Source organism: Betta splendens, chromosome 9, assembly GCF_900634795.4.
Source record: "Betta splendens chromosome 9, fBetSpl5.4, whole genome shotgun sequence".
Lineage (NCBI taxonomy): Eukaryota > Metazoa > Chordata > Actinopteri > Anabantiformes > Osphronemidae > Betta > Betta splendens.
In genome coordinates this window covers 15,369,557-15,394,101 of record NC_040889.2, presented here as the reverse complement: position 1 = coordinate 15,394,101, position 24,545 = coordinate 15,369,557, and the positions used below count along the sequence as shown (strand labels likewise).

The following is a 24,545-nucleotide window of genomic DNA, read 5'->3' as shown; positions in this document are numbered from 1 at the left end:
AAAGAATGTATATATATTATTTTATTATGAAGAAAGAACACATTATTATTTTCAAAATAGACCCTAGAAGTGGTCAAGCAATGTACTAAGATTAATGAAATGTCTTGAAAAAAAGATTTGACCTTGGCATCTGGGCATTTTTGGTTGGCAAAGTTAGATTACAGAAGGTGCAGTCATTTCGCTGACGCTTGCGGTTGCGAATCGTCAACGCCGGCTGTGTTTAGTTGATTTGTTCTGTCATCTGCAGTGACATTCCTCTGGCGTGTTGCACTGAATGGAGTGACAAGAGCTTTGATCATCATCTTTACACGCAGCCACACTGGCCAGAAATAACAGGATGTTTCTCTACCCGTGAACGCGAGGAGGAATGGAAAAGTGATGGTGGATTGACCATTTACGTCTCCATTGACTTGTTGAGAAGAAGATATTTGTTTGCAACGCTCGCTACCCAGAGTCCCCCTTGGAAAAGCAAGCTACCTCAGCATTCTCGGCCGTCGGAGGATACTGTGACATTATCAAAATGACTTTCGCATTTGCATGAAGCAAGTGTGAAGCTCAGGCAAACTGCAGCCTGTGATATTCCTAGCGATAAGCTCCCGCATCGGCAAAACACTCAAGGGAACGCGATACGTGTGCAAAGATGTTTGTCCTACCCCTGTCGTGGTATTAAATTGCAGTGGCTGCATATGTCAAAACAGTGAATGAGGTATGGTGCGTGGTTCGGAGCTGTCAGCTTTCAATTGTTGCTTTTCATTCAGAGTGGGGAGTGAAAATGGAGATGGAGGAGGAGGAGGAAAAGAAAAACATGTGGGCTCTTTCAGCCCACTGTCATGCCACTTAGGATTTGTTGAAGGATTTTCACCCAGCCATTTCCCTTCCATTGAGAAGTAATCAGTACGACACTGAAAGATAATATTATATCCACTTAGAGGCATGCGGGCCTCAATCATGTTCATACATGCAATGAGGCAGGAAGCAATGCCTCTGTTTACATTGCTGAGCACTTGCTCCGTCAATTTCTGCTTAAACCTGAATTCCGTTCCCGACGGATGGCGGGCCAGCTGGTGAGCCTGGCACAGGACGCCTTCCTGTGGAGCCGCGAAGTGATAGTGTAGTTACGCGAGTTTAAGTAAACCTGGCGCGCCGCGTGCACACTCCAGCCTGCGTGGAGCGCCGTGTTAGTCCACGAGCGGACTCTGAAAGGCCTTGAAGGTATTGGAAACACAGGGAGGCAGCCAGCGTCCTCCCACCGCTGCGTCGCCGTGTGGGAAGCAGGAGTCCTTTATTAGAAGTGGCAGGCGTTGTCTCCAGTCACCTCCATAATTGCGGCGCCACGTCCGCGGCCGTAATCAATTGAGACAGCTGCTGCTGCGGCGTTCAAGTCCATCAGGCAGGCGTGTCATGCTAATTAATGAAATGATAAGGCTAGCGCTCGCGGCGTTGCACAAATAACTCCTGAAGGCTCCCCTTTCTTTTCAACGCACAATTAATCCCAAAAGCTCAGCGCAGTCCCTCCCTCCCTCCCTCTCCCCGCCTGCCGGCTCTCTGTCCACAGCGGCCACAGGGCAAGAAGGGGGGTCACCAAGGTTGGCGGTGGGTCAGTGACAGTGAAAAGGGGTCACATTCCAAGCCGGCAGGGTGGGCCGCGTCGCAGGACCCATTAGACTTGAGCTTTTCCGTTGAACCTTCCAAGATGTTTGCTCTTTTATTCAGAACCAGCCCAGTGCCACTGAACTCAGACGACCTCGCTGTGTTTGTAGGAAGCTGAGACCGTCGACCGCAGGAGCTCCGTGCGGCGGACGTGCAGTTGATTCAGGGAGAGGAAATGGAGGCGTCCTGCGTCTCGGTCGGTTACTGAACGCACCTCGCGAAAGCAGTTCAACCCGTAGACCTGCGGCTTTCTCGCTGTCTTTGCGTTGTGATTCCAGGAGCCGCTGGCATGTGCGCCGTTAGAGGTGCCCTCCACCATATGGCTGGGACTTGAATCGGGATCGGATACGCGCACGTAAACCTCATTCGCGCTGTAGCTCTCGCACACCAACATTAGCTTCTCGAATTATTCCCGGGCTCCGACTGTAAGCGCGTGGCGGCTTCCCGGCCCCTCCCCAGTCCTCTGCCACGCCGCTCCTTTTGTCAGCTGCATCAAGGAAAGCGAAGGAAATAATTGAACCGTGCCAGCTGTCCCCACTCCTCAGCTATCGTGGCCAGCTTTCTCCGCGACCACTCCCCCCATTAACGTCGCCGAGTGATTTGCGAAAAATGTCGCCTTGGCTCCCCTCATTACCAGCTTGGAGATGCTCGAGGCAGATTAAATAGCGAGCGCGAGCGAGCGAGCGCAAGCCATTGCAAATTTTCTCCTATGATTTTATTATTAGCACCACGTTTCAGCACCGCGCTGTCCTTCTGTTCTTCTCATGCAAAATCGTTTTGTTGAAATAACACCGCCTTTTCTTCTTCTTTTTATGAGTGAATACCTCACGGCAATGAAGTGTTGATTGGCAAGACTGCGGTTTCCTGCCTTCTGCCAGTATCTGTTATAGCCATCTTCCACAGTCACTCACTCGTGAGCTAAGCCCTGGCTCTGTGCAGATTGCTTGTCTGGAGAGGTACAAAAACCAAATCATTGTGAGCTCAACCGTCAAGAGCAGCAGAATATTCTGTCAACCACAGCCAGTGGGAGACGGATCAAGGCGGCGCGTGCTCGCATACCTTCTGCATCCTCCAACGTCTCCCGGCAGATACGGCGCTTTATTTAAATATCTGTCTGTTCGTGTCCTTATTTTATCAGCGCCCCGACTGTTTATGCTTTGGCAGAGCCATGAAGGGAGTGAACCGCCGTGTTTGCCTAGTAAATGAGAACACCCAGTAGCCTTAAGCCTCTCTTAGCCCCCAACCCCCAATTTGCATACTCTCATATCTAATCTGAAAAGGCTTTTTGCATGTAGGTTCTATTTCCCTGGCAGTTGTATATACTGGCATGAGTGTCAGCAGTGAGGAGGTAATTTATGTAACAGTCATTTGCATGCACAGCATTCGTTTGCCGAGGGTTTTTCGTTGGAGGCCAAATGAGAGTCTTCTCTAGGGCCCTTATCTCATTCATGAGGTCTTTAGGTCTATTTGCAGGTAGCCAGGTGTGTATTTAAAATAAACTGGGTAAAAAAAAAGCTCCAAGGCAGCTTTTTAAACAGTCGCTTTTGTAGGTCTCAGCGTTTTAGAGCCGTACAGCTTTTGGGCTTCTGTTCCGAGTCCGTCCCTCGACGCGGCAGGTGCTTTTCAGAGGGTGTCCTGCCCACAGCATGCTGACAATTAGCCCTACCTCGACGGCCTCGGGACCGAGCCGTTCTGGGCCGGGCCGACGCATTCCAGCCTGAGCCATCTGGCTGCGCAACGGCCACACAGGAGTAAATCGGCGCCAGCTCCCCAGATGTTCCACAGGGACGAACGGGGTCACAAGTGAAGGATATCGGAGGCGTGAACAGCTGCGAAGCGACACCGCGTTCACCTCCGGTTCCCCACTGGACGCATCAGTCATCACTAGTGAATCCCAGCGGCGTGCTGTCCGTCTGCTGCCCCAGTCCCTCCGTCCCTCTCCCCTCCAGCCGCCAGCCAGGTTCACTGCAGAGCCAGACACGTGCAGGCGGAGCAGGGCCCGATTCCCCTGAGTAAGCAGGGCCACAGGAACGGCTATAAAAAGATCAATACTGGGATGAGATGTCATCTGGTGAGCAGACCTGCCAACATCCCCCTGGGGAATGTCCCTGCCCCCTCGGTGCACTAACCCAACTAACGGGAGGGGGTGGGGGGGGGCTGCCAATGCCGGGCTGCCCTCCAACCTGCCCGGCTCACTCGCACCATCTGCTCAGGTTTGCGGGGCAGGGCTTCAGGACAGCACATTTCTTTGTACAGACACTCGTATGGCATTTGTTTCACATGACTGCCTGTGGCTCGCCTGCCGCTTGCCGCAGTGTGCGATCGCGGGAAAAGCGAGTTCTGAGGGGAGAGCAAAAAACAAAGGCAATGCAGGATTTGTCGGCTGGTTGAAATGCTTGAAACCTCGTTTGACAGTTGTGCGGTTTGCAGTGATTTCTGCTGCTCATAGCCCTCAGGTGACGCATGTCAGGGAGCTGTTTCCTGTCGTTCTGCGTGTCGGTTGGCTCTGAAATAGGCTGCTGCTGAAACAACAAGGCATTTATTAGCATCTCACATTAAAATCAGCTTCGACCACCAGGTTAAAAAGGCCATCAACACTATACGCGTATGCACTTAATACAAATCCCAGCTTGTTTCTTGGTGTTGCCCTGCACTAAAATGAAGACACTGGCTGCACATGGAACTTTTTGTGCATGTAGCCATCTTCTCGTGCGCGCGTGTCAGTGCGTAGGTAATTTTAACGAGGGATGGGCTGGTCTGAGCCGGCACCTCCCTGCCTCCATTACAGCCCATTAGAATCATCATTAAGATAACCCAGGCCTCGCTGTGGCCCGCGCTCCCCAGCATTAGTATTAGAACGCCGTCTCCATCTCCTAGCGCTTGTAGCGAGACTTCCTTCAGCATCGCTCGCCTCGCATTGTGTCTGGGAGAAACAGGTTGCCACGGCAACATCACCCTACGGCGACATTTCGACTGTGGATATTTGCTTCTTCGCCCCTGTTTGTCTGTCCGTGCCCGTCTCCCCCGTCCTTCGCCTTCAGTCTTCCTCTATTCCGCTCGCTCGCAGGAACGAGAGTCCTGACAGTTTAATCCGAATCCCAGACCCTATAAATCTGGAGGTCTATATACGCCCACGCCCTGGAATTCATTTGAAAACGGTGACACGTTGGCCGGCCCCTGTTCTCCCGTAAAACGCGAGGAGGCGGCAGGGGGAGCTCGACAAATAAAAAAAATAAAAAGGCTCTTCCCTGCCTTTTTTATTGGTCTTTTTGTGGGCGTTAGGATCCTTGAAAGATTAAGCCGGCTGTTAATAAGGACTGGATATTCCATTAATGGGCTGCATGTCGAGTTCTCGCTGGTTTGACAGCAGCTCCCGGCGCTTCTCATTTTCTGTTACCGTTGAGAGTGCCCGTGGAGCTTTTTTAATTGAGGCGCTAGTAAGCCTTCTGACTGAAGTAGTGCTGCATCTTAGCTGTAGATTAGAGCCGCTTAGAGAGCCTCATCTCCACGAGGCTGTCTTCTCTCTATCTGCCTCTATCCGTGTGAACACTCTCTGCCTCTGATTCCCCCCCCACCCCTTCTCTTATGTGTGCAATGTTTTTGTTCTTAAAAAATTCCACCACTAGTGGCTTTGATTAGTTCTGAAGCGACTGTGGAGGTTTTTCTTTTCTGTTGCACTTGTGGTACCTCCATCCCCGCAAACTCTACTTTTGTCATAACTCCGAGAGGGAAAATATCTACCAAATATCTTTTCGTTTCCATTCACATTCATAAGCGCTTTGAGATTCTTTGTGCGAAAGGTGTCGAGAGGCTGCATTCTCTGCCACTTTTCCTGCTACAACAGCGTATAAGTCATTAAATTGCAACAGCTCGTGTATGAAAAGAAGTTGTTCAGTGGAATGCTGATTAGAAAAGCTTCTTTTTTTCTGCTGTAGAAGCCTCTGATGAATGGTAAAGACAAAGTGACAGAGATCAGAGAGCTTCGCTGTGGTTTTCCCAAATCCTCAGAAAGATCAGGGAAGGAGGATATAGAGGCGCCGTGGCAGAGAGGCCAAGATAAGGGGCCACGATCTCTCTTCACAGCACAATTGAAACATAATTATTTCATGCCAGATTGTGTGCTCAGCAAAGCCCTGAATAGAGGCCGACATTTAACTTTAATTAGCTGTGATTTATTCATACTGACTGGATCGCGAGAAGAAATTGGATCATCTGATTATAGTCAAGCATGAAAATGACCTGATTAAACACTTATTGGAACCTAGGGAGAGGAGAAACTTGGGCAGAAGACCCTGAGAGAACATGAAAAGGAGGGAAAGCAGCTATGGTTGGTTGCGCACACTTCACCGAACGCACATGGCGACGAGCGCAGCGATCCGGCCGCCACCTTGACTCTGCTTTGACGCTTCGCTTTTCCGTCCTCCGCAGGTGTGCCAACGAATGAGAGTCCAGAGTCCAAGACTTGTAGCTCAGCCAAAGTCTCCGGGCTCCAGCGCAGCCAGGAACAAAGCAACCGCGAGGTGCCCTTCGCGCCTCCCGTGCCCAGCCCCACCCCGGCGTCGGCGCCCACGGGCTCCCCTGCCCCCGCTGCAGCCGCAGCCCCCCCGGAGCCCCTTAGGCTGCGAGTGCCAAGCCCACCGCCGCCCAGTGTCAAGAAGGAGAAGCAAGCTCCGCCCCCTGTCCCCACCCCGCCCCTGTTGAGGGCACCGCCCCACCCCCAGTCCCACCCTCCTCACCCACACCTGCACCAGGAGCCCCGTGTGCACCTCCCGTCGCAGCACCACGCGCGGCCCCTAATCAACCACCAGGTGCACCACCCTCTGCAGTGCAGCAGCCTCCACGACATCAGGTGGGTTGTTGTGGAGCAGGGACACGTTGCTATTCTAGTGGACGATAAATAAACCACACCTAATGATTATATATTGTATTTCCACGTGACGGTATACGGCACAGTTCCGTATTCCACTGTTGTCATGCGGATATTGATTTTCTGTCCGCCAGCTTTGCAATAACCAGCTGTCAGATTTACTGTTTTTCATTTAGCAACGCTCTACTACATCAACCGCATTCAACTACTTCCTGTTGTACTTTATTCTCACAGCTTCTGCTCCCTCTGATTTTTTTCCTTTGTTCAATATATGAAGCTTTATTACAAAATCTTTCTCAAGCTGTAAAAGTGTCAACCATGGTATCACTGAATTAACACTGAAAGTAGCCGCTAACTAGCATGACGATGAGGCGTTCAAGGTCGTAGCATTTATGCGACATTTTAAAACTGACTCAATGACTTGCACTCAGTAGGATATGTGTTAACTATATTATTAATGTAGTGTTAATGTGTCTCTCATTAAACCCTTAGCCACAGCAGCAGTCCAGTGGGTCTTCCCAAACAACACTTGCCCCCGTCCCCTCACCACCACCTCAGCGGGCTCCCATCCTCAGCCCCCGCCTTGCCTTTGTCCATAGCCAACCTCTCTACCTCGCACTATTCCTCCCTACGGAGCCCAGCTCATCGCCATCCGGCCATGTTTGCAGCCCCAGCCACACTGCCTCCACCACCGACCTTACCGACCAACAGTTTAGTGGTGCCTGGACACCCAGCCGGCACCCCCTATCCAGGTAAAGCCGCGCACCTCACATGCAAGATCGTACTTTCAGGGTGGAGTCAGTTTGGAATTAGCGTTTCTGTTCACTTTTTCAACAACAAAGACGCTCTTTGGAAGCGCCGTTCCTCTGGTGATGTGTATTTAGTCCTCAAGAAAGATGTTTTTGATCCAGTATAGTGTGCCAGGTTACAATTCTTTGGCTTTATTTATCTCAGATCTAAATAAATAGATATACTATAACCTGCGGCTACAGTCTTAGGTATTTTATATTTGTATACAATAATACTGGCCTTTAATTCTGCTCCTTGATTGTTTTATAAGGTGTTATAAAAACAAAGAGCAGTCATTTTATTTATTGTACTAATGTCTGACCTTCACTTTTCAGAAGCGTTTCTACCAAACAAGTGTTAGCATTTTAAACACATTTAACTGCACCTGCAAATATTGACGTGTAGGAGTGTTAATTCACACACACTCATATAGTGCATTGGTGCTTTTTCTATTCCAAATTAAATTCAGTACTAGAAACGCAACAAAAGCTACAATATAATTTGTGTATAGACTACACAAATTATCTAGAATAGAATAAATCATTATTTGTGATGTGGTTTTGAAACTAGTCGTGTTAACATGTGATTTGCTGATCTGGTAAGTGCACGTTCATTTTACTTTTACTTCATCCTTCTCCTGTCCTACTGCTCAGGACAACTTAATGTGCTTTATGTCCCAAAGGGGCATTTGCTCATTTTCTTCCTAAGTTTATGCAGAATAGTTTTTCCTCCTTTACAGCTTTTAATAATCCAAACGCAAAGGCTGACTATTGGTTAGTACCCAATATTCTTGCCAGATTCCAATTTTTAAAATCTGATTCCATGAGTTTTCAAACTGAATAACTCTTTATCAGTCTTAAAAGCACTACATGGTGTGTAGCACTGCGTGTGTTTGAGCTGCTAGAATGATAAACAGGCCAATAAAGGGCTCCCTACTCTAAAATGAGAAATAACATTTTACAGCTACAGATATGTTCAGTACCCTGTCAATAATTACATACATTTCCAGAATGAAAAGAAAGCTGTTAAATATAAAATAAGCCTCTCCCAAGTTACCCGCAGGAACATCAGACATCAATTCCCAAGATGTTCTACATTTATAGTACTTCAGAAAGTTTAAAAGGGTGATGAGGTCACTAGAAAATGTCAGCTAGCAGCTGGACAGTCATCACAGCTGGAGACTACTCGAGCGTACTGAGAGCAGCATTTTCAAGTCACATGTTGAAAAATGGCCCCACTCGGCTCGCAATCTGATGCGAGCCTCGGCAACTAGAATTATCTTTTCCCGCGCCAACAATATGTGATTTGTAATGATTTGATAGTATGCTCAACGATTCCATCAAAGCAGGCAATTTCATGCTGCTCTAGAAGGAAACAAACGTCTCCAGCAATGATGGGTGTCTCCACAAATATGTAATGAATATGCCGGTTGTGCATAGACTTTCTAATCGAGGGCAAGCGTGTGTGTGTTTTCTGCTGGGATGACTCTTGGTTCTCTCTTGTCTTTAGATACCAGCCTGTTGATATCATTCAACCAACCAATCATGTATTGCCAGCCTCATTCGGGGATTCTGATTGGCACATTGTCACAGGCAACTCTCTTACCACCACCAATGAGTCCCCACGTAGAAAACCCTCACAGCATGAGCTGGAGAAACAGAGAATGCCAGGTGACTATTTCTTTCTTCTCTCTTACCCTTGTTGTGAAAACTGACTTGGCGTTCGTGCCTTTTTTTTTCTTGTGTCCCTTCCTCCCTGCTTCCTCCCCCGTCCCCTTTTTCCTTTTCTATTCTTTTATGTTTGTTTTGTTTTTTTTGGTTTTTTTTTTTTTTTTTTTTTTGGTTTTTCCTCGCTCTCCTTTCTTGCAGAGCATGACCTCCTGAGGCAGGAGCTGAACAACCGCTTCCTGGTTCAGAGTTCAGAGCGGGGCAGGGGGCCGTCCGCCTCGCCGCTGGCCCCCGTGTCACTCCTGAGGGCCGAGTTTCACCAACACCAGCACATGCACCAGCACCAACACACCCACCAGCACACCTTCACGCCCTTCCCTGCCAGTCTGCCCCCGGCCGCCATCCTCACCCCGCCCACCGCACCCCCCATGGTGCGTACCCAAGCCAGAAATGTGAGGATAAGTAAAAAAGAAACAAAAAATTAAAGCTCCCGTAACTTCCCACCCACCCACCCACCTGTCACCCCTCCCAATTTTCTCTTCAATCAATTTCCCTTCCTTTTTTATGTCCCATAGCTGTAGGAACACCCTCCCTTTAAAACAACATGACATTGATTCAATTTGTATTCTGCTCTTTGATTGCTGCGCAATGTCCTACTGGTCACGCCCGAGAAGCTGGGAGCATCACATCTGTTCACGCTAATGAACACAAATGTGGGCAGATACAGTATGACCCGCTGGCTGCCACCTCCCTGTACATACAAACACACACACGTACACACACACGTAACCACACTGTTCATTCATCCACATGTTAGTCAAATATCAACAGGTCATGCACATGTTGAAAGAATTATACCTAAGGTCTACATATACTATTACTATACTGCTCCACAATATTTCCTTCTTTTGTGTTGAGTCCATTTTCTGATCCTTCTGCCAATCAAATGAACGTTACCGAATTCTATTGTTATTCATGCTTTTCATAAGTTTCACACTGGTTCTGCTGATGGGAGCTGCCTAAAGGCAGCATTTACAAATGTTTGCATGTGAATGTGCTATAAGTGGTTTTGAATGTTCTTATTTGCCTGTGCACAACAAAGGCACTGTCAAAGCGGTGCGTGTCGTGCAGGACAACTCGTGTTTGAGCGTGCGAGCACGTCGGCCACAGTAGGCGCTGACGGCTTCGGAGTCGCGTTTAGACGTGTGAAATCATTGTGGGTGAAGGCAGGATTATTTCACTGCACAACTGCTTTCGCTGGTGTTTCTAATTGCATCAGTGCTTTGGCTGCCGTCAGGCTGGAGGAGGGGGGGGGGGTCAAACTGGCTGGCTGTTCTCAGATTAGTACATGGCAAAGAAAGGCTGTGAGTATTCATCCATCATTTCAGATGTGTAGCAACGTCTGACAGTCGATTGAGTCGGGCCCCATTTGTAGCTTTTTGGCATTAGTCTAATAGATGTAATCCATCATGTCGTGACCTCTGATTAAGAGCCCGTGGTCCCATTAAGGCTGCTTCAAGATTATCCCCATCCTGTACATTAGAAATCAAAGCTCTGGTATTTATGTCTCAGATAAGTAAAGGGACCGTTCGGCCTGTTCACCGCGCATGCCATTATCTGCTCTTTTGTTCATTCTCTGCTAGGAATTACGTACAGTACACAGTCGCCCCTTCAAAGATGAAAGAGTCCATTTCTCGCCGTCACACAAACGCCAGTATTATGCACATGCCCTGTTGTCCCTTGATGTGTTAGGATGGCATTTGAGACAGCCATTAAAGCCGCTCTGTGTTTTGCTTTGTATTTTTTTTGTTTTAATTGAAAGTATGTTTTTGCTCAGCTTATGCCCTGTTAGTAATAGACTTGGTGCTTGCATAGAGGCAGTATGACGATGTGGTTGTTTTTACTGCTTGGTGATAAAAAGGCAAACCAAGTGTGCTCTCTCTCTCTCTCTCTCTCTCTCTCTCTCTCTCTCTCTCTGTCTCGCTCTCTCTCTCTCTCTCTGTCTCGCTCTCTCTCTCTCTCTCTCTCTCTCTATGTGCTCTCTAGATGCCCTGTGTCATTCCAGCTATGTAACAGCCCTTGGCTAACGGCTGTAATTAATGAAATTATGAAGCCTCTACATTTGTTTATTGTTTGACGCCCCCAAGCAGCTGGCTCACCAAATGGCAGCATTGAGTGTGCTTCTTACCCCGCCCTTTAGCCCCTGCATGTCTTTGGACAGGGAATATCCTTAATTGTTATAAGATGAAATATTAAGCTTTAATTAGCCAAAGCTGTTTGCTATAAAACTGCAACAGGCACCGTAAATTACAAGGGCAAGAGTTTTTGTTTTTCTCCTTTTTTTACAAGGCCGTAAAGAGGCCAAAATCCCTCTCGCGGTGTCAGACATTAAACAGGCTGTGCCTTCCGAGATGCAGAGGAGCTGTTTAATGAGCTCGGAAGCTGGCTCGGCGTTTCCTCTCAACAGGCCGCCTGTCTTTGATTTGGACCCATTATCGCCCACAGACAGGGCGGCCAGAGCCGCGGCTGCCGTTTCGCGCGCAGATGTGAGTGGCCGCTCATCGTCAGAGGGGCCCCGACTCCAAGCTCACCGGCAGCTTCGCAGCGCTGACGAGCCAACAAAACAACCACCCCCGCCCCCCGCCACCCGTGTCGCTGCACACGCACAGAAACTCGATTCACTTTCCTGTTTTATGTAAACCTAAAACGTGCGTGCCTGCCAAGCGACGTTTGTGAAAACACTCGCAGAGAGTACCTGCAAATGGTTTGAGGAACAGGAATAAGTTAGTGTCACTCGTAATTAGCCTGTTTTAGAATAACGAGCCAGTGCTAGGCTGTGAAGAGAAACACAGAGTCCCCATTCATGCACGGGGCAACGGGCCCTGTTCCCTCCCTCCCCTCCGTCTCAACTTACTGACTTGAATTCCATGTGAGCAGGACATGATCTGAAACATATATTTTTCTGCACACGCACAGTTTGTCTATGGCAAATTGCAGCTGAAGTTAATCCGTTGGGCATTTCCTCACGAGTTCCCTCCAGCTACAAACTATGACAAATGCAAATCTGGTCCGTTCCCTTTTAATACTGAAAGATGCTCAGAACCACTTCTGTGTTCTTCATTTAACGCGTAGAGATTTGGACTAACTCTCCGGCGCTTTTATTCCTCCAGGTGGCCTGTCCAGTCTACACCACAGAGGCTTGTTGTTAAAAAAAAAAAAAAAAAAGGCTGTGCATTCAAAAGCAATTAGATTCACATTTCTGCAGATTTTCCAGTGATCAGAAACAACCGGTCTGGGCCTGAAGCTGGGCCTCCACGCCCAACCTCTGTATGCTCAATTGGAAAATCATGCAGGCTGTCTTCCTCCTGGCAGTGGGCTAAAGCGGTTGTATTGTTAGTGATTTAACTGCCTATCTGAGCGTGGCGTTTAACTGAAACCACGACCGGTGCAGGCCAGCTGCTTCACTCCAGGGCTTATTATCCTGGATCAAAACCCTGCTTATTAATAGTTGCAGATGCTGATCATGTGTTTTGTTTTTCTGGGAAGATGTTGTTCCTTATGAAGGCTTTGGTAAATGGAGTCATTGGCTGAACTTTGGTTTCCTAACGCTTTTCTTTCTTGTCTTCTCTTTGCAGTTCGACAAATACACCCCCAAACTGGACAATCCATTCATCAGACATTCAAACGTGAGTTTGCCTTTGTCATTTGAATTTCAATGCAATATTTGCATTTGGCAAATCAAATATTTAACATATTTGACTGTTGCCACAAAAACACATACTGTGGCTGTGGTTTTGCGTGTGCATTTGCTTGAGTCCTGTACGTTTCTCTGTATGATTTTTATTATTATTTTTTGTTTCGTGTTTCTTTGTGTCTCCCATCCTCCTCTTTTCTCCCCAGTTCTTCCCCTCCTATCCCCCAACCATGCCAGGCATGCCCCCGCTGCTTCCACACTCAGGACCCTTCAGCTCACTGCAAGGAGCCTTCCAGCCCAAGGTCAGCCCCATATGCCATCCCTCAACCTAGGATGCATAGACGGACACAGAGCAGGAGCCAGATAATGAAACTTTGCCACATAGCTAAAACAAAAACTAACAGCGCCGCCACCGACAAAATGCTACTAGAGCTACAGTACATGTCAGTTTATGTTTAAGATGCTGCACACACACTAAAGGAAATAAACAAAACACGTATTGTAGAGATTTTGCATAGAAATGGAAGGATTAAATTTGTATTTGTTTTAAATGCCTGTAGCGCTGGTCCACGTGCTTCAATGACTGAGTCTCTAGGTTTTCTCAATTAATTCAGGTGATCATCTGAACACTGCCTCAGTTTTTGTGTGTGCACATCTTTTAAGAAATACAGTGAAGATGTAAAACAAACAAACCCTAATTTAATTACAATATTGAGTCAGACGTGATGGGACGTGACCCCGGGTCATCACTGAGTTGTGACCTGAGTATCACAGGCCGCGACAAAAGATGTCTGTCTGTTTAGGAGACGAGAGGAGGGAAGATGCAGGGCCAGAGGGGATACAGCGAACGAGAAGGGGTGGGAGGGTGCGAGGCTGTCTGGCAGATGCCCAGCGGCTGTGACCCAGTGTAAGCTACCAATCAAAGCTGGCCTAAATCCTCTGGCCCTATTCCCAGCAGGCTCAGTCATGGGGGACCCTTTTGTCGAAGGCCTTTCCAGATGGTTCAAGGAACAGTTTTATGCATGTAAAGCCTCTGCTAAGTATTCTTGGAGAGGAGCTTAGGGGGAAGGGTGTGGGATATGTGTTTGTTTGTGTGAGGTGGTGACCCAGGTCACACCGCAGGATCCTCCTATCTGTGATGTAGCGGTGGATTAATAAGGTTGATCTATGCACTTGCGCTCCAGCGACTCAGAGATCAGAGACGTGCTACTCTGGTGTGCGTTTTATGTATTTCTTTTCTTAATTTGACGTCAGCGCTGGGTAAGCATTAGTGCGAAAGTGCTACAGAGGGGGGAGTGTGTGCAGTTTTAGAATGATGCAAACATCTCAGGAACCACAATGTTCCAGTGGTTTTGGAAGTGAGTTGACTTCAAGAGAAGAATGTGTGGTTTGGTTTAGGAAAGTCACGTTAATTGCTGTATTTGTGACTGAATATTGCTACTGATGGTCCTAAATTTAGTTCATACAGTAGTAGACAGAATGTGACGGGAACTTTTTTCTCCTTGTTTCACAAGTGTTACCGTTGGTCGGTTTGCTCACTGGGCGTCTCTCCCCTTTTCTCCCTCTTTTGTGTCAGGCATCTAATCCCATCGACGTGGCCGCACGTCCTGGAGCAGTACCTCACACGCTCCTGCAGAAGGATCCGCGGGTAAGCGTCAGGCAGACGACTAGAACCAGTCTGCTTCTGCCCTGTTCCTCCTGCTGAAGCCCACACACATGCCCTGCACATGTGGCCGAGAGGCCAACGCATGTTTCTGTTTTAATGCCTCGTCAAGGCGTTTCTCTTCATGCTTCAGCTCTGCAGAACTGCATGTTTTGGCTCCTTGTTTTTGTTGTGGATGATAACGCTTTTGCTTTTCCTTACAGATAACAGACCCATTCAGGACGTCTGTCAGGGTGAGTTGTTGCCTCGGTCGTTTTTTCGTACATGTTTCATCTCTCTGGCCAGGCCACAAAGTCTAAAACTGCAAATTCTTCAACAATCCCTGCCGGGTTTTGGCTGCATTTGAGCTTAGCATTGAGAAGTCTTATTGGGTTAAAGTCAGGGTTAGACTTTCCTAATCTGTTGCCTGGTTTAAAATTTTGATGAGCTCCCGCTTTGTAGTTTGGCCAGAAAAATTGAATGCCAGAATCCATTTTTAGCTCCCCCATATCAAAGCCAGCAGGCTAACCTCAGCTTCTCTCTAAATGTTTAGAAACCTGGCAAGTGGTGCGCAGTGCATGTCCAGATCGCATGGCAGATCTACCACCACCAGCAGAAAATGAAGGTGCGTGAGACGGATAATTCCTTAATGATGATGTCATGTAAAACCAGATACAGAACGTTGCTAATGCACTAAGGTCCTGAACAATAGTATAAAGCTAGAGCCGATAATCTACAGTTGTGTTAGTGGACTGAGATGAACCATGTGGTCAGGACAATACAAGTGACAGCAAAGACAGTCAGTCATCATCAAAATGGGTGGTTTGAGCACTGAAATGCAACATGTGACCACAGACAAACACGTTTGTCTGATTATGGTCTGGCACCAGGTGTGATGTGTTCACACTGCTCCACTAGGGGATGGGTCAAAATGCAGAGATCAATTTCCCCAATGTGGGATGAATAAAGTTTCAGTTTTGTTGTTATTATCCCATGCAGCGCAATGCGTCTGTCAATCACCAAACCTCAATGAATCCTGGCGTCCCCTGAATCTCGTTCAAACGACATCACCTTCTCTCTAATTATACACTCAGTCAGTGATGTCTCATGGCATCTGTCCTTTATTCTTACACTGGTCCACTGTTACAGTACCAAGGATCGTTTGTCCCTAATCAGCTTACATATTAATTTGTTGCAAACAGCAGGCCAGACTGTGAGACACAGAGCCACCCGCTGATGTAGCCGTCGCCTTCTGATCTCTCGCTCAGTGCCGTTGATGATGAATGCCTCTGTCTCTTATTGGTGATGTTTAGCGCCGCTGCATATTGGGCTGATTTTCTTTGTCTGTCTCCCTTTGTTTTTGCTCCTCGATGTAGCAAATGCAGCTGGACCCTCACAAGCTAGACATGAACGGGAAGCTGGACTTGTTCAGTCGACCCCCGGCTCCAGGAGTTTTCCCAGGATTCCCCTACCCCCACGACCTGGCACGACCCCTGTTCTCATCCACAGGTCAGTCAGCCATAGAACTGCAGTACTACAGTACCACAGTATACGCTCCAATTATATTATTATAAAATCCTCACAGGGCTTCCATGGCTTTTTGTTTTTATGGAAATAAGCATTTATAGTCAAAATTGCTCCTCCACCGCTGTAGTGGAATAGCATCGTTTTTTTTCTCTCCTCTCATGTAACGTTCACTTAATTATAGTGCTTTTGTAGCAAATGTTATGCCAGTAAGGGGAGTCAGATACGTCTATGAATATGGATGACTCTCGGTTAGGTAATTGACTGATTTGCCCTGCGTTGGAGGGCAACAGAGAGGCAAGCGGCCTTTGACTGGTAATTATGCAGTGGTGTGTCAGAGGCACTCCTGTAATTGGTTCTTTCATTAACAATTCATGGAATGTGGGTGATGGTAACAGTGTTTTGTGGAAAAGGCCAGTTCGCAGCGCAGCGAGGAAGCGACCTCAATAAGCAGCCGTGGACGCGCACACAAACACACGGGCAGCGGCAATAAAAGCAAAATATCAATTGCTAATTTGCTCAGTGACATTACCGAGGCGCCTCTAAGCGTCTGATTTACACAAGATAGTCAACAAGTTCATGATGTGCATGAAAATGCTGCATGTGTCGTTTCCTCACTTTCACATTTCCGGCCCTGACCAGTCATGGCTGTCGCTGAGGGGGAATGACTCAGGGATGTGACTTTGGGGGTAATAATGGCTCTCTCTGTGCTGATAGGCTCTGGACACCCGGCGCCCTCCCCCTACGGCCCTGCCCCGCACCCCAGCGGCTTCCTGCCTCCAAGCCACTTGGCAGGTAAGTGTAAGTAACCAAGCGCTTAAATTTATCTTCATACATTTAGCCCCTGTTTCTCTCCTTTTGCCTCTATCTCTCTCGCCTCCCTCCTGTTTTATACAGACATGACAAGGCAGCAGGGTGTCATTTAAAGCACAGACCTTTCTAGCTTTAAACTCCGGTTCATTTCGAAGTTAGTGTGGAGTCCAGCTGGCTAGTGTTGCACCGCTTGAGCAAACTCCCAGTTTATGGTCGTAGAGAGTTTAGCCATCAGCCAGGATGATTCATGACGTGGCCTTCGAGGACCATGTCTGAGGTTATTAAAAACGCATAACTAACCTAGGATTTCGTCCCCAGGCCTGTTTGTCATCCCTCACTTTTTTTTTGGACTGATTAGTCACAGCATAGCGGCATATGTTGTGCTGGGTGGTTCTAATGTATGATGAAGTTGATTTTATTATTCATAGCAGCAGGGTAGTTGCTGCAACTATTTGTGCATTTAATTATCTTTATTCATTTTCTCCACCAGTGTATCTGAGACACTGTTTAGCCGATTTCATGGAATAAGCCCTTGAGTCAATTGATTTTGTGCTTAGGAATATGCAGCGTACTGAGAAGGAAGATTTAGTGAATACAATTTTCCTGTCCAGAGAATTCGCATGCGAAGCAAAGCAGATGTCTCAGTTGTTGTCTTTTCTGATATATTAACAAGCCCCAGAGCTGAAAATCCTTAAACCCTAATCTGTTGATAAGTTTTGCATTTCCTGATGGATTTTTGGTGAATTAAATTGGAAGTGCAAATTATAAGTTAATGAATGTTGTTCACCGACTTCTCTGCGTAAATATTTGTGCTATTGCTGTGAGTTTGGCGGCTCTAGTCTGCATCAGTGGAGCCCGTCAGACACTGATTCTCCAGTTAAGTCATTGTGGTCTGTCTAGCCTAATCGTTACAGCTTCTAATTCCCCCGTGCTCTACCACAGTCGATTTGCAGCTTAGCTCGAACAACTCAAAACTAATTTCCCCATCAGGCAGTGTTGTTCCATTGGCCCGAGCAGGGTCAGAGACACTCCACTCCGGCTAGTGGAGTGACTCAGTGCAGCCAGCATCCAAGCGACCTGGCTGCTGCCGAATAGCCAGGCAGAGAGCTAGGGTGGCAGCGCTTAAAAAAAAAAAAAAAAAACACACAAAAACGCAGCTCGCTTGTAAGAGAAAAGCCGAGTGGAACGGGTTGGTGTTGGGGTGAGCACTGCCATCCAGCCCCCCCTTTGCTAATCCCTGTTTGGCATTTTGCAGATCCTTTCAGTCGCTCCAGTTCCTTTGGCGGCCTCGGCAACCTTTCAAGCAGTGCCTTTGGAGGATTAGGCAACCCCTCGCTTGGTAAGCGCTGGCCCCCTCTCCTCCTCCACCGCTCTCCCCTTCAGCCTGGCCCCGGTGGCCAGTGACAGAACAGGGCAGGACAGCGTCAGGCCACAGGGAAAGCCAGGAGGGGACGAAAAAAATCAAGACACATAGCCGTAGTTTCTGTGTCAAAGCAGCACTGGTCCATGGAGCCCCAACAAGGCAGCACAACACAGCACAGCAAACCTCCTCCATGCCTCCACTTCACCCCCTCCGCCCAACAGCATGGCTTTAATCCGGCAGTGCTGCTGCCAACAGGCACTCTCAGGTCCACTGTTTGGTGGCAATTCATCTATTAATTATGTGACAAGCCCCTTTTACACCACCATGGAGGCCTTTGTCTTTACCCCCTGCGTCCTTCTTTCTTTCTCTTCATCCCTCTTATTTTTGTGTGCAAAATCATTTGCCGTGTTGTGGAAATGGATGCGATAGAGACAGACATGCCGGGGGATGCTAGGCCTTGGCCTTCCACAGTCCTCAGCTCTAGGGGGCAAGTGGGTCTCTGTTCATCCAGTGCACAAAGTTTGCATGTGCGCGCGCGCGTGCGTGTGTGTGTGGAGGGGGGCTTTAGCCCAAAAGCAAATGAGTAGAGCTTTTAATGGGAGGGGGGGAGGAATTAACCTCTAACTCTTTCATACAGCTTCAGTGAGTGGACCTCCAGAGACAAAGACAAAAGCAGCTTTTGTTGTTGAGTCTTTCTAATCTTACGTGTCCTTTAGGAAGGTTTTGTGTCCCATTAACTCACAGCGGGTCCCATGCCTGTCTCCCCCTTCCCTCCAGGGTCCAACAGCGTGTTCGGCACCAAGGAGGGACCAGGGGGACTGCCCACATTCGGGAGCCCCCACCACGACACCTGGAACAGGCTTCGGCGGACCCCGCCGTCTTTCCCCACGCCGCCGCAGTGGCCCAAAACCATAGACACCGAGAGAAGCAGCTCGGCCAACAGCCACGAGAGAGAGCGAGAGAGGGAACGGGAGAGAGAGAGAGAGCGGGACCGGGAACGAGAGAAAAGAGACTCGTCCATTGGGAAAGAGGAGAAGGATAAAGACAGGTGAGTCGGATGCATATACTTATCTACTTATTTGTATATATCCTTACAGCAAAGAAATATTACATGGCTTCCTCAAGTAGTAAAAAAATTTGATCAACACATCTTAATCACAAATATATGTATGCATGTAACTAAACACTAAACATCTGCACTGGATGTGGCTACAATACAGTCTGCTTTTCTTTGGAAAAGTATCCTTGGAAAAAGTCAATTGAAAATAAATAAATTGAATTCATGCTTTCAACATGGAAATTAAAATAAACCACTTAGAGGCTTGTGAAGCCACATCTAAATCTAATAAAGCTCTAATTCACAAATCTAATAGTGATCAACCATGTTAAACACAATCCACATGATGCTTATTCTAACTAGTGCTAACAAATCTGCTTTATTATCGTTTTTCAGGGATTCCGTGGATCGCAACCGCCACTCCAACCGCTCATCACCGGCCTCCGCGCCAGTCAGCCACCAGATCAGCAGCCTGATTCGCTCAAACAGCCAGAACTCCAGCGATTCGGGTCGGCACCACAGCGGCAGCGTGGACCGGGTTCGCGAGTCGGAGAAGGAGCTTTTGGACCGCCACAGAGAGTCCTCTGCTCTGGCTGACGTGAAGGTGAAGGAGAGCCGCTCGCCCGGCAAGGAGATGCTTGAGAGGAGACCCTCGGAGGACATCAAACTCGCTCAGCGCTCCCCCTCTCCGTACTCCAAGGTAGTGCTCACCGAGCAGAGCATGAAGATGGGAGGTGGGCCCCCGCCTACGCTCAAGGACAACGACAGGAAAGAGCCCCCACCGATAGAGCTCCTTCACAAGGTGAAAAACGACATGAAGATAAAGGAGGAGAGGAAGGAGGAGCAGGAGGTGATGGTGGTGAGTTCCGAGCCAGCTCCCCAACCTCCGTCTCAAGCCCTTCCCGTTTCTATGAGCCAACCTGGTAATCCACACCACCACCACCCGCCACTGTCTCAGCAGCATCCTCTTCAGTCGCCGCGTGGCAGCGACATCCCGGCGCCCGGCCTGCACGGCGTCCCCATGGCGCACACCCTGCCTCTTTCCATGAGTGCCATGCCCCAGATGGGCAGCCTCAACGTGCTAGACCGGGCTCGCATGGCTCCATTCATGGGGGTGAGCCCCCTGGCCGGGAGGGAGCGGCTGCCCCACCCGGCCTTCCCTTGGGACCCTCTGAGAGAGGCCTACCGCAGCCTGGACCTGCAGCGCCGCATGGATTTCCAGCTCAGGGCCGAGCAGGGACATCGCTTCCCCAGTGTGTACGAGCACGAGCGCGCCTACCGCGAGAGGGAGGCTCACGACTACTCTCACCACGAGCACCTGCTGGAGGTGCGCAGGGAGCATGAGAGGATGAGGCAACAGGCGGAGGAGCGGGAGCGCCTCCACCTGAGGGAGGAGCTGGATAGAGCTCGCCTCCATCAGCTGCACCAGTCGCCCATGGAAGGCCATCTACCCCACATGCCCCCTTTTATGCCCCACCTAGGTGGCATGCCCTACCCCAGACTCAGCCCCTCCACCGGACACAATGGCCCTCTAAACAGAACGCCCCCTACCGCTGCACTAAGTGCGCCCCCGCCCCTGGTGCCGGCTGGCAGTGCTAGGTCAGCCTCACCTCGGAGGACTACACCTCTCACTACCACACAGGACCCAAGGGACTACTCCCCCTCTCGCAACCCCAAAGAGGTAGAGGCTCGGTAGCTTCTTACAAAAGTGCGACGAAAGTCCTTCTCGATGCACTCACAAGTCCCACTCCCCTAATCTGAAATCTTCTTGTAAACAAAATGCACTGCTCTTCCCCTGAGAAGAGCAAAAGCCCCGTAGGGAAAGGGTATGATTGTACAAAGTAAAGGTGTGCGAGGCTGATAAAGCACATGCCATGACTTTATTTTTAGTGGACTGGAGGTTGAATAATGTCGGTAAAGAGAACACAAATGCGTGTATGTTTATAGCCGACTTAAATATTTGATAATATTAATATATTAATCAATACTTTTTTCAACTTTGTGCGAAAAAGAGAGGTCCTGAAATGTGTTTGTACATTTCCTATCCTTGTTCCATGTATAGATATCATTTCTATGAATTTTATGTATTTTGTGCATTAGTCATGCCTTTTAAAATATTTATCCCAGTTGATTGTGAGACATATCCATTATGACCCACTGTAAAGACTGGATTTTGGTTTCAACTTTCAGTAATTTAACCTCACGGTACCAGGATATCCTCAATGATGACAATGTACGATGCTACATTATCAATTTGCTCATTTGTTTTGCCTTTGAGATATGCAGATAAATATATATTAAGAGGTCTTGGTTCTGTCTCTGTGAAGAAGAAAGTAAAGACTGATGTACATAACTTGTTGATATTCCTCCACTGCAAAATGACTCTGTAAATTTATTAGGCTTTTTAACTATTTCTAGAAAAACAAAATTTAACGAAAACACGGAGGGAGGGGTGTCATTTCCCCCTTGAATTAGCATGGTAACAGACAAGCCTGGCCAACGAATGGGAAGGACAGGAAGGTGATGTAAGGGGTGGGGGGGGGCAAAGAAGGATCATCTGCAATCTATGCAAAGCAGCACACAGCACCCCAACAAAGCGATCACCTGGAGGGAGCGGACGATGCTGGTGATACCGAGAGAAACTTGGATTAACACGTGTTTGTATTTGCCAGTGAGAGAAAGGCGGAATTAGTAAAAGACTTCCAAGTCGCAAACTGGGCCAGCCCCACACGTGGATCAGAAGGACACTTTTTAGTGGGCAGTAAAGGACTTTCTCTGTCAACCTTGTGGTGTTGTGCAGTTGTTTTTCTTAGACTCTTGTATACAAAACAAGTAGAGTTTTAGGCGTGCAAAAAATAAAAATGAACATTCATGGTTTAAAATGTATGGAATAAAGTTTGGACCTAATGTCATACATTGGCTGCTTGTCTTTAATCCTGGATCTCAACAGCTCAACCTACTAAGTGGGATGTTGGATGTGAGGCGGATGGCTTTGCCAATGTTTCTCGGGCCTCGCTTTTGAGCGTTTAAAGAGTTTAAAGAAATCAAGATATGACTTGAAAAACATAAAGGCAACAGTCTTGACTGGCGGAGTCGCCCAAGCCATCGGATCATTTGACCATAATCTGTCATACATGGACTGCGGCGCTCTTGAGAGGGGATCGATGAGATTGGGCCAAGGCAATACAGGGACGGACTAATAGGACATTGATTTTGTATGAAAGCAGGTTTTGAGTGTTTGTGTTGCAGGTAACCGGTATTGACTGGCAGCCCAGCGGCATATTGACCCGTGGTCTGGACTCATTAAGGGGAGCATCGCCCGGGAGGCAGCCTATCGGATGGCGGGGGAGAGGCCGCTCGCTCTCCTCATACCGCTCATCTGCCTCTCTAATGAGGCCGGAAGGCGCGCCGGAGTGGTCCGCGGAGGGAGCCCTGAGGCGCCCCGTCCTGTTATTGACAAGAGCGCGGCTGTGCTCGCTGCCTGTCCAGAGACGGCCAATTCATCCTGATAATGCCCCCACCGCTCATCTTGCTGCTGTGTGCCGCGAGACCCACCAATCCTGTCCCATGATATTAGCCCATAATGACAGCGTGGATCAAACCGTGGCCAGGTCATTAGGGGATGTTATTGAAAATCAATGGCGCTCCTGTGTCTCTCACACTCCAGCCGGGTTCTTTAAAAGGGCTTCTTGAAAAGGCTGCTCGCCAGAATGGGGTTGGTGTATTGGGAAGACTTAAATCACTATCACTTTCAATTTGGGCTCTCTGTAATTGAGCCACATTTTCCACCGATGGGTAGCATCTGTCAGTGGCCGGCTTCACTTTAGTGTTTTGTGCTTTTAGTCCTAATCATCTAGTCAACAGCAGGTACTTAACCCCTGTACTTGTTACGGCATAGTGATTTTTCCTGTAACTATTATTTACCAAGCTTCTGGTAGCGAGCAAACACACGCCTTACATTTCCCTCCGACTCCGTCCTTTGCTCGAGCCATTTTATGGCTTAGTATAGAACGGCCCTCCGGAGATGAAAAGCTCCATCAATTTCACTCATCGTCTGGCAAGGTCAATTTATTTCAGCACACAGTCCATCATCAGATGGGAATCAATTGACACATTGCCTAGCATATCCAACCCAAGGTGGGTTATTACAGCGTCTACAATTGTCAGCTCGTTTCCACAGCTATTCTTCACGTGTCCACCATTCTTTTTTCCTTTTTACTTTGTTGTTTCGCCTGCATTGTCTGTAATTCTCCATATTTGCTTGTTGGCAATTTGGAACACATTTCCCAGTTGATAGAATATTGTCAGTGTGACAGGTCCTCGTGTGACACAAGATTGTGCTTATTTTTTTACACATTTCTCCACTGTAATCCCAATTAAGAAGATACGCTGGTATCTGAGGTAAGAAATTGTTTCATTGTCCCACTAATCCTCTTTATTTATCTGTGGGAAACCTCAATGCTGAGGGTTTGGGATTGAATTTTCATGGTCTCAAATAGTTCCAAAAAGCACTTGGCACAGGAATCACCCCAGATTCAGGGAACAGTGGAACAGGCCTGAGGGGCTTCTATAGAGCACAAAGGCAGCTAATAACACAGTGCCAAGCTAATAAGATGGGCAACAAATGAATGGTTCAGACCAAGCTCCTTTTCTCTTTTGCTCGCTCTTCCCCCCACTGATAAAACATGTATGAAAGCGTTTTTGAGCCGCTATAGTGGCTCCCTGGACTTTTCCCCCAGTGAGAGCTAATGCATTAGTTCCCATTTGAAGGCGGTTTTGAAATGGAGATTGGTAATGAGACGGCGGGGCCCCGCCATGATCACATTTGGATTGCCGGGGCCTCCGCTGGGCCTGGTGATTTGGGAGACCGTGGCATGTGCGTGCAGTTCCAGCCCGTCTCTCCGCGGGGGGTGAGCAAACCCTGATGAGAACCATTCCAAGCCACTAAACTGCATCTGAACTGTGAACTGAGCGAGCGAGCGAGTGAGCGGCGAGTCAAGGGCTTTGGCAACGGGGCTCTCATTGTAGGCTGCGCTGTTGTGTTGACCACCAAAAAAGGCCGGCGGCATCCGTCCGTCCACGCTGCTGTCTTTTTTTAGTCCTCAGTGTCAACAGAGCGGCAGCCGACAGTGAGCAGGCCGGTCAGCGGTTAAGGAGCCGACTTGGAAACAGGCGAATGGTGTGAATTCCAACGCTGGTGACAAACTGCTGTCTAATGTCTTTGCACCTCTGGACCTATGACAAATATGCCAGCACGCTATAACCGCGCAAGACGTCCCGTCGATGCAGTGACCGTGAATCAGTCACCGAGGAAAAGAGGGCGCAGCGTGAGACAGGGAGGAGTAGCAGGGAATTAATGGAGATGGAAAAGGAGGAGGTCCGGAGGAGCCACCAGCCAAAATAAGTTTTCCACTTCATTCATTTTGAGGATTTTTCCATCCTTTAGTGGAACCTCGCTATTTCCCACACTGGCCATATT

At 48.4% G+C, this 24,545-nt stretch overlaps 1 protein-coding gene across 15 annotated transcripts in view; it reads left to right on the top strand.

The window, feature by feature from the left end:
• Positions 1-21,978, top strand: part of fbrsl1 (fibrosin-like 1) — a 230,013-nt gene extending 208,035 nt beyond the window's left edge. For 6 of the 15 annotated variants that reach the window (XM_055511968.1, XM_029161934.3, XM_055511966.1 and 3 more), the window contains 13 exons: positions 6,079-6,499; positions 7,010-7,269; positions 9,175-9,425; positions 12,609-12,659; positions 12,874-12,969; positions 14,244-14,315; positions 14,534-14,563; positions 14,863-14,934; positions 15,686-15,818; positions 16,551-16,634; positions 17,902-17,985; positions 18,787-19,057; positions 19,463-21,978. In XM_055511968.1, the coding sequence (XP_055367943.1) occupies positions 6,079-6,499; positions 7,010-7,269; positions 9,175-9,425; positions 12,609-12,659; positions 12,874-12,969; positions 14,244-14,315; positions 14,534-14,563; positions 14,863-14,934; positions 15,686-15,818; positions 16,551-16,634; positions 17,902-17,985; positions 18,787-19,057; positions 19,463-20,762 (3,125 nt within the window). In that variant the 3' untranslated portion in view covers positions 20,763-21,978. Of the gene's footprint in view, positions 1-6,078; positions 6,500-7,009; positions 7,270-8,815; positions 8,977-9,174; positions 9,426-12,608; positions 12,660-12,873; positions 12,970-14,243; positions 14,316-14,533; positions 14,564-14,862; positions 14,935-15,685; positions 15,819-16,550; positions 16,635-17,901; positions 17,986-18,786; positions 19,058-19,462 lie in introns of all 15 variants that reach the window. The other 9 variants (XM_055511970.1, XM_029161928.3, XM_029161924.3 and 6 more) reach the window with 8 other exon arrangements.
• Positions 21,979-24,545: the final 2,567 nt, after the last annotated feature.